A 9433-nucleotide genomic window follows, 5' to 3' on the forward strand; every position below is an offset into this window, starting at 1 on the left:
CAAAATAAAAAAATAAAAAAAAAATAGAGACAGAAGGGTTAAAAAATCAGAGAGGACGTCACCTCCTTGTACATGGTATAACTCTTGTGCTACTACACCATGTCCTCAAACCCAGCATTAAACAACTGAAACTTCTCCTTGATCTCCGCCTTGTCCTTGCTCCCCAACCCCTTCATGATGCTGGCACTATCCACCGCCCCTTGCCCGCTCGTCGGTCTCCCACCACCCGACCTGCCACCTTGCCCAGTCTTGATCATGTCGAACAAATGCACCGACACATCCTTGCAAGCTTCCATGTAGAGCGAGGTGGCCTTCTTTCTCCAGGCTTCGAGCACACCCAACCGGCCTTGGAGGAGAGGTCCAAGGTCAGATTGGAGAATCATCCTCTCGATGATGACGACGCTGTTGGCTAAAAAGACGCCCATGACAGGTTTCTTTTGGAGGATCAACCGTGCCCGGCCGTCGAGGGACATCATCAACGCTTCGATGGTGTCAGTGCAGTAGTGCGCAAAGATTTCCTTGCCATCGGCCCCGACGTCGAAAGACGCAAGACTAGGGATGGCGTCCCCTACTGCCCCGCTTCTCGAGGCGCTGACAGACTTCCAGTTCCCATCTCCCAACGAAACCATAATGCTCGATATTGGGCGGAGAAATTCCACCATTGTCTGTAGTCTCTGCATGGTTTCCGAAATGATTGGTATTGGCGCGCCGTCCTGGGGCAGTGTCTGTAAAGAGTTGACCCGCCGCTTTGTGTCCTCCAACAGCTCGGCAAGGGAAGACTTGGCGGTTTCCCGGACTGGTTTGAGAGAGGCGGCCAGTGAGCTCTTGAGCTCGCCTGTCTTGGCCTCGAGGTTGTTGGAGAGTGCTGAGATAATCTCGACGATCTCGTAGGCGAGGTAGCAGTCTGTGTTCATGTGCTGTTTGATGTGACCGTTCAGTTCTCGCAGTGTCCTTCCCAGCTCTACCAGGGCCGGCTGGCAGGTTGCTTGAAAGACGGAACCCCAGTCTTCTCTCGTGAAAATGTTGCAGATGTTTTCGTACTCGGAGAGGAACAGTCCCTCCATCGCCTGCGCGTAGGTGCCTATTCCGTTGGTGCCCGCCCGGTAGATTGCGTCTGGGTTCTTCTTCTTTGCCGTGTTGCTGCTGGCCGCGGCCATGTTTACTAGTGACGAAGAGAGGTATTGCGATCTTATTTCGGCGTAGATCTTTGCTACTGGTGATTCTTGTGGTGGATTAGCCCCTGCAGTTTGCTGATTTACAAATGAGTTCATCAGGCCGAGTTTGTTGAACTTGTCTTGTGACAACACTGGGAACGCCTTGTTCTTCGTGATGAAGTGTAGTGGTTCGATCATTCTTGGTGTTTCGCTTCGTAATAGTTTGTCGAAAGCATTCTCGAGTTGGGAGTTGCCGAGCTTAACCAGGCGCTGGAGTTCGGCGACGGTCTGTTGGGTTGATCGTAGGTTGGAGGCCTTCATGTCGTCGAGGGCCTTGTTAAGACGCTTGATTGAACCAAGGTAGTTGGAGAGGCCGGCCTTGTCGGGGCCCATTCGGATAATCTGTTCTTCGTCATTCTTGCTGTCTGCTGGCTGTCGTAGACGTTCAATAGCTGCAATGACGGAATCGATGTCTGAGAAAGAGTGGCACGTCAGCTCCGGTTGCGGATGAGCTGGCAGCTGGTGGCTACACACTATTGCCGAGTATCTGTAGTCTTCTTGTCTCGCCGTTGAGAGGTCCGGCGACATCACGAACGCTCTTCCCTGTAGCTTCTAGTCTTCCCAAGCAAGCTTGGATCTTCTTGGTCAACTGGGTGGTCTTTTCGAGGCGCGAGTTGAGAACGTCGACCTCGGCGCGGGCTTCTTCGTCGGCGGCCGGTCGGCCATTGGCAAGCCCGACAGCCATCCTGTGGCGATTCGGTCGTCAGTCGGGGGAAGCAATGTGCGCTCGGGTTGTCGAGGTGCGAGTTGGAAGGTGTTTGCGATTGCGAATTGATGGATCTTGGACCAAGTTGGTTCAGGAACCCCAGGCTTGGCCCAGGCGCGGACATCCGCTGAACAGCTGCCAGGGTCCCTGGTGATTGTCCGCTATTTGTGGGGCATGTGGTGGCCAATCAGATCTCATAGTTCTTTAACCTCACTTACACGACTTACACCATGAAACACTTCCCAAACCAGCAACGGAACAGAGGTGTTGAAGATATCTTGCAGAGTATCGAGCATTGAGATTCTCAAGGATTAAATTGAGGTATTGCAACCACGTATCCTATATCATCTCCATGGTCCTTTCCGCAGAATAGTAGAGCAGTATCTGAAACTGGAAGGAGTGGAAGCACCGAATTGGGCCACCTGCAGGCACAGCTCACTTGTTCATGCTTTGGGCGCACAAAAAAAAAGAAATGATGGGAATTTTCTCATAACAAAGGAGTCGTGTCCAGCACATTGCTCCATTCTTCTGCAATACAAGTCTTCCGCTCAAGCAGAAAATCAGATCCCCGCCCCCGTCAAACGACTTCAAACTTGAAGCGTTGCAAAGTAGTCGTCTACCAGCCTGCCAACTGTCTCCACAATCCACTCAACATCCTCTTTCCGAATATTGAAGGCCGGCGAGATTATGATATGGTCCCCCAGACGCCCGTCCGCCGAGCCTGCTCCAGGATATACATTGATGCCATATTTGGGGTCCAATCCAAGCTTGCTGATGACCATGGCTACATGAACTTCTTCCGGGAATGGTGTCGAGCTTTTCTTGTCCGAAACAAACTCGATTCCCCAGAACAGACCACGACCTCGAATATCAGCGACATTCGGGTGGTTGCCAATACGCCCTTTCAGCCCTTGAGATAGCAAGCGGCCCATGTTAGCGACATTTGCCACGAGGCTTTCTTCTTGGATGATGCGCTGGACTTCGAGGGCAGCCGCACAGCAAGCGGGATGGCCTTGGTAGGTGTGACCGTGAACGAATACACTAGGCTAACAGTTAGCAGATTACTCGAACAATCGGCCATCACCACATACGAGCTTCCTTTCGCGATTCCATCAATGACCTTGTGGTTGGCCAACAGCCCAGCTATTGGTTGATAGCCACCACCAAGCGCCTTTCCGATGGTTTGGATATCTGGAACGACACCCTCCTGTTGCCATGCGTGCAAGGTACCACTGCGGCCCATGCCACACATCACTTCGTCGAAAATCAGAAGTGCCCCATATTTGTCACACACGGCTTTCATAGCCTTGAAGTATCCCGGGACCGACGGCACACAGCCTTGAGCCTAACGGAACAAATATTAGCACACTGCTGGATGATCCTAGGCTCAGTCAAGACATACTGCACCGACGATAGGCTCGGCAACAAAAGCGCAGACAGTCTCGGGCCCAACCTTCCGGAACTCCTCATCGAGCTCTTGCGCCAGCTCCGCGACATATTCCTCGTTGGTCTTTGTGGGAGCTTTGAACCGGGATTCGTTGCATGGAGAGACCTGGGAAACGTTTTTCATCAAGAGTGGTTCAAACTTTTCGCGTCTGTACATGTGACCACCCATGGCCAACGCCCCAAGGGTGATGCCGTGGTAGGACTGTCTCCGTGAGATAAAGCGAGTCCTCTGCGGCTGTGATGGTTTGACCTCGATAAAGTATTGCCTCGCGAGCTTGATAGCCGCCTCCATTGCTTCGGAGCCTGCTTCTGGTCAGCTTGGGAGCAAGAGGATACAACGTGACGAAAGAACTTCCCTGAGTTGACGATGTAGGCCCGCGCCATCTGTCCTCCTGTCGAATCGACCAAGAAGCGACAGAGCTCTTCCTGTACTTTGGTGGTGTAGAAGACGGTACTGCAGTACGGGGCATCAAGGATCTGCCGATAAGCAGCGTCGGCCACTCTCTTGTTACGATAGCCTATACAGCTGACTGCGGCGCCTCCGGAGGCATCGAACACACGCCGACCATCTTCGAGGATTAGGTAGTTGCCTTCGCTTTTGGAAAGGACGAGGAAGTCTTCGGAAAGGTGTCTGTGCAACACAGCCGAGCTGCCGACTGCCTGGGCCCCGTCGGTGCCTTTCATTTCGGCCTGGGGATCAAGCTTGATCAACACCATGGTGACGAACAGTATGGGCTTGTGTTGAGTTCACTTGGGTTTGACGGAGACCGCTTGCCCGGGGAGAGCATACATACTGGCTTATTTGTATGCGGAACATCGCTCCCCATCTCAACAGTCCACGGGCGAGCACACTACAACCTTGTCCTGACCAAGGTACAAGAGCGCGGAATTCCTGGCCAATCCTACCACCGCGGACCATTTTCCAGCACATACATGCGGGGCAGCCCACCGACATACCCGTCAACATGCTGGAAGTATATGGGATGGAGACTCTTTGTCTGGGTCGTGGACAAGTGGACCTCCGGGTGCTGGCATGATTCGCCGACCTCCACGACCAGCACTGCACAATCCACTAGTCTAGCTCCTACTTGTCTAGGAGGGGCCCTGGAGCATCGATAACAAACCTTCTCAGCTTCCATTTTGGACGACACGAACAAAACACGCAATGGAGACAGCTTCAAGAGAGCACCAGAGGTCATATGTCAGGCACACCCTTAGGAACGGTTACAAGGGGTACCACATGTCACACGTGCAACAAACGACCTGCACTCTGCCGCCTTCAAACCGCCCTCGAGGTGGTTGTTGCTGCTGTGCGACCATGGACTTCAAAGCCCCCTTCGGCAGCCACACGTCCACACGGCGGAAGCTTGGGTGTGAGGGGTAAAAAGCCAAGGGGTCTAATTCGGCATGCCGATTTCGGCCCAAGTTGTCGATTATCACCCGCAGCCACCCTGGTCCTGTCTCTACCAAACAACGCAGGATCATCAGGAAATCCTCCCGCTTCACACCAACAGACTGCTTGACGCCAGCTCTCCATGTCGTACCAGAGCTCAGCTTACCACATAGATTCGTTGACATTTCCCTTCCTGGACATCCTTTGGCCCGCTGACAATGGCTATCGACGGGCGACTTGGTCCTCGTTCGGTCCCTTCGGGATGGCACACCCAGCTTACTCGGCAGGCCGAGGGGAGCCGCACGGGCCTTCGGCACGTCTCTTGCCGAAGATAAAGAGCGACCACTCAGCCTCGCCGGACCTCCATCCCGATACCACAGTCCGAGGCCTGATGGTGATGATATGACACATACGTCGAGACCTATAGAGGTGCTTTCACCATACCATTCAATGCGACGTCCAACCTTTGAAGGTTTATGCCGCTGACACACACCGCTTGTTTTGTGCTATCGAGACCGTTGGTCTTCGCGATGGACCGTCTCCTATCTCGGGAGCATGGCCCCGTCATCAGTGTGACCACTGGCCTTCAGCCTTTGAATCATACAACCGGTATTGTATCTGTCAGCCAGGTTGGCATCAATCATACGAGTACGGCGCCTTCGGTGTGACTGTTTACCTGCTGAGTGGGATCTGCGTCTGAGGTGCTCCTCCGGCATTCCCTTTTCATATGACAGGGCCAACTAACACCGTCTCTCCTTGACGATTACTGGTCAAGTTCCCCGCATGCAGTCCGTTTTCTGGCGTCTACATTTCGCACAGGGCGAGTGCCGGATCGTGGCTTTTGCATGGTCATACTACTGCGGAATGTGATACCGGTACCCCCTCCGCTAGAGGTCGGTAGCCATATAATTTGTCTTTCCAACTCACGAGTTCTGATCAAAGTTGAAGCAGCATTGCAGCACGCATGATCTTGAGACGCGGTTCTAGAAAGTCCTGTTTCAGCCGCCAAACTCCTGAAGACTTCAATGCCGTACTTTTTCCACACCTTTGCCCCTGATCATCTTGGTGGGATGAAGCCCAGATTCTTCCATCAACGTCAACATTGGCAGCATTCGCGGCTTGCCGTGAGAAGGTCTTAATTTGCGGGCTGGCTGCATCTGGTTCCGAGACAAGGGCATGCTTTCGGTGAGCCTTGAGGTTCACGGGACGAGCAATGCTGGTCTGTACTGATGCCGCTATGCTTCTAGCCATTGAGCGATAAACAGCCGCCTCGACTGGCAGTACTCCCTGGACTGTTCAGTTGAGGAGCGGGATGTGGGAGACCAGGATAACCGTTGGCCAGGATTCACCCGCTCCCGTCACGAGAATAAGGGCGGCCACGTCAACTTCCTGAACTTGACCTGGGGAGCCCAGCCTCCTTCCCGACAGTTCGGTAACCAATTAGATATATCTCTCGACGCTCGTATTGACAAGGATATCCATGGCTTGTTATGGTGCTGTCTGCATATCAAAGCACTCGGGTCTCGGTTGAGCCAGTTGAAAAACAAAGCACCCGTCTAGAAGGTGCTTGGATGGTGGTATCGTAGGAAAAGGAGGTGGCGAGCCCTGCTACATACCTACGGGGGCCTCTGTTTGGCTTTATCTACCCCAATCTCGAACCAATGACACTACTCAGACTCTCGATAGACAAAAGACACCAAGCCTTGGTGTCATAGCAGAGGGCGTTGCGCAACATTGGACCGCATGATACCGAGACCCAATGCGGGAAAGCCCCTCAAGCACACATTGGAGGGAAGAAGGCGAGACAACAACAATAGCGGCCCGCCAGAAGCCGCGAGGCTCGCACGGAAGGAAGGAAGCAGGATGTTGATTCTCGTATTGGTTCGTGAATCATGGAAGAACCCAGGCGGACTGCTGCCTTCAGTGGGCAAGAATGGGACAGCGGGACAGACAGTGTGTTCATGGTCATGGGGACTTGGTTTTTCTCTTCTTCATGATGATGTGCAGGAAACACAGTCTGCCGACGTGCCCAAGTTCGCGCTGCTTGATAGGCACATCGTCGAGCTCGGGGAGGTTACGCTGTGTGTATATGTGCTGGCCTACCTACCTACCGGGCGGGCTCCTCCGATTTGTTGGAGGGTCGCTTGGTCTTTCAACCAGTAGTTACTCTACCTTGGGGTTGTTTTGGTGCTGTGGCTTGATAGTTTGATGCCCTGGGTTGTTGGAGGGTTGCAATATGACTAATGATAAGTTTTCTTGGGCAGGGGCAAGAAACTGTTGGTATCATGCTCTCCGTGGATAGAGAGGTTTATCTGCCCATCCGTGGTGATATTCTGGCTTCCTGTGTGAATCGAAGTGTGTAGGTGTTGATACCAGTTAACGAAATCTTTCAGCTGCTTCAAAAGCCACAAGTCTGGCGCAGACTGTCACATACGACCATAGCCAGCTAAAAATACGGCATCCCGTCCGCTCTGCCCTCGTCAAATAGCTGTGCGCTGAACTAGTACTCAGGTGGGTGACCACTGGGGAATCCTCGGTGTTGTATGTTTTTGCTTATTGCTCATTGTTTTTTGCTCATTGCTCATTGCAGTGAATGAGCTCTTTCATATTTGAAGCATGGCTTTAATCAGTCTAACCAGGTATCTAGCCTATGGATAAAGAGGGCTATAAGGCTTTGCTATATTTTTTTGGAGCTTGATCGAAAGGGGTTCGTTCACCCTTGAGATTTCGCCTTCGGCCATGCTGTAAGCTTCTTTTGCTCTGAAACTGTCAAACATGTACTTTTGATGAATAGGAGGAAGACAGAGCATAATGACAAGTCCTCCATCTCCTTTGAGTTATGAGAACGGCACAAAGGAGGTATTCCTACACACCGAGAGTTGACCTGGGTGAGAAGGTCAAGGTCAACACTGGCCGTGCACTGGCTGGGCAACCGTAAGGGAGCCCCGCAGTTGCCATTGGACCTGAATCAATTAAAACCCCTGTCAGGGGCGACGCGCAGCAAACGCGAAACCGCGACGGGACGCGCGCTGGAGTCTGCTTTGCGAATGAATTCTCCCCACTCTCGCCGGTCAGGCATTGCCAGAGAAAGAACGCCGCTTTCTGCCACTGTCCACAACACAAACAACACCCACCCACCTTGACACATTGTGTCTTCTTCACCACCACCACCACCACCACCACCACCAAATCCAATTCCCATTTTGATACCCGGTGAACACATACGACAAGATGGACTACGAAATGCTCCGCGACAATGCGGCCCAAGACCGGGTGCGCCAGGCCATGGAGTTTCTCGATCCCCGTATGAATTTTCTATGTCCCTCGTTTTTTTTTTCACGATCTGATACCCATGATATGATGCTGACATGTAACCCAAAAAAGATGACCAACACGTCAAGGGCTACAGAGCAGACATCATCACGATGCTGCAAAAAAACCAGCGCCGGCTCGTCGTTAACATCGATCGAGTCCGCGACCACAACCCCGAGATGGCCGAGGGCCTCCTCTACGACCCCTTCGACTTCACCCTCGCCTTCAACCACGCCCTCAAGTCCATCGTCAAGGCCCTCCCACAAGCCCGCAAGGACCAGACGGACGACGACGTGCTGTACTACTGCGCCTTTGCCGGCAGTTTTGGTTTGAACACTTGCAACCCGCGGAGTCTGGGGTCGCAGCACTTGAACAGCATGGTCTCCATCGAGGGCATCGTCACCCGCTGCTCGCTGATCAGACCCAAGATCGTCAAGAGCGTGCACTACAACGAGACGAAGAATATTTTCCAGTGGAAGGAATACCGCGACCAGACGATGACCAACGGCGCGACGACCACGTCGGTGTATCCCCACGAGGACAACGAGGGGAACCCGCTGATCACAGAGTATGGGCTCTGCACGTACAGGGATCACCAGACGATTTCGATCCAGGAGATGCCCGAGCGGGCGCCTGCGGGGCAGCTGCCAAGGGGGGTGGATGTGATTTTGGATGATGACCTGGTGGACAAGGCCAAGCCGGGAGACAGAGTCCAGCTGGTGGGCATCTTCAGGACGCTGGGGAACAGAAACACCAACCACAACAGCGCGCTGTTCAAGACGGTGCTGCTGGCAAATAATGTCGTGTTGCTGTCGACCAAGTCGGGGGGTGGGATCGCCACGGCGGCGATTACGGATACCGACATCAGGAACATCAACAAGATTGCGAAAAAGTCAAAGGTGTTTGAGCTGTTGAGCCAGTCGTTGGCGCCGAGCATTTTCGGGCATGATTACATCAAGAAGGCGATTTTGCTGATGCTGCTGGGGGGGATGGAGAAGAATCTGGAGAATGGGACGCACCTGAGGGGTGATATCAACATTTTGATGGTGGGTGACCCTTCGACGGCCAAGTCGCAGCTGTTGAGGTTTGTGTTGAATACGGCGCCGTTGGCGATTGCCACCACCGGCAGGGGGTCGTCTGGTGTGGGCTTGACGGCTGCGGTGACGAGCGACAAGGAGACGGGGGAGAGGAGGTTGGAGGCGGGTGCGATGGTTATGGCGGACAGGGGCGTGGTCTGCATCGATGAGTTTGACAAGATGAGCGACGTGGATCGGGTGGCTATCCACGAGGTTATGGAACAGCAGACGGTTACGATTGCGAAGGCGGGGATTCATTAGTTTTCGCCGACGACCACGCTTTATC

The 9433-nt window shown here is 53.4% G+C and overlaps 3 protein-coding genes across 3 annotated transcripts, besides 2 other annotated features; 1 reads left to right on the forward strand and 2 right to left on the reverse strand.

The window, feature by feature from the left end:
- Nucleotides 1–92: 92 nt before the first annotated feature.
- PODANS_6_1300 (uncharacterized protein) lies at nucleotides 93–1899 on the reverse strand (the record flags this gene model as incomplete). The annotated part of the gene is made up of 2 exons (XM_001910342.1): nucleotides 93–1627; nucleotides 1689–1899. The coding sequence occupies 2 exons, from the start codon at nucleotides 1897–1899 to the stop codon at nucleotides 93–95; spliced, it is 1746 nt and encodes a 581-aa protein (XP_001910377.1).
- A 608-nt stretch (nucleotides 1900–2507) lies between these two features.
- On the reverse strand, nucleotides 2508–4083 carry PODANS_6_1290 (uncharacterized protein; the record flags this gene model as incomplete). The annotated part of the gene is made up of 4 exons (XM_001910343.1): nucleotides 2508–2961; nucleotides 3012–3265; nucleotides 3323–3669; nucleotides 3723–4083. The coding sequence occupies 4 exons, from the start codon at nucleotides 4081–4083 to the stop codon at nucleotides 2508–2510; spliced, it is 1416 nt and encodes a 471-aa protein (XP_001910378.1).
- Nucleotides 3717–3728: a sequence feature (pied d'intron 5' g/ggaagt).
- A 3102-nt stretch (nucleotides 4084–7185) lies between the features above and the next one.
- Nucleotides 7186–7311: a sequence feature (rRNA 5S).
- Nucleotides 7312–8015: 704 nt separating this feature from the next.
- On the forward strand, nucleotides 8016–9408 carry PODANS_6_1280 (uncharacterized protein; the record flags this gene model as incomplete). The annotated part of the gene is made up of 2 exons (XM_001910344.1): nucleotides 8016–8063; nucleotides 8161–9408. 2 exons carry the CDS (start codon nucleotides 8016–8018, stop codon nucleotides 9406–9408), a joined length of 1296 nt encoding a protein of 431 aa, XP_001910379.1.
- Nucleotides 9409–9433: the final 25 nt, after the last annotated feature.

Source organism: Podospora anserina, chromosome 6 (genome assembly GCF_000226545.1).
Source record: "Podospora anserina S mat+ genomic DNA chromosome 6, supercontig 2".
Lineage (NCBI taxonomy): Eukaryota > Fungi > Ascomycota > Sordariomycetes > Sordariales > Podosporaceae > Podospora > Podospora anserina.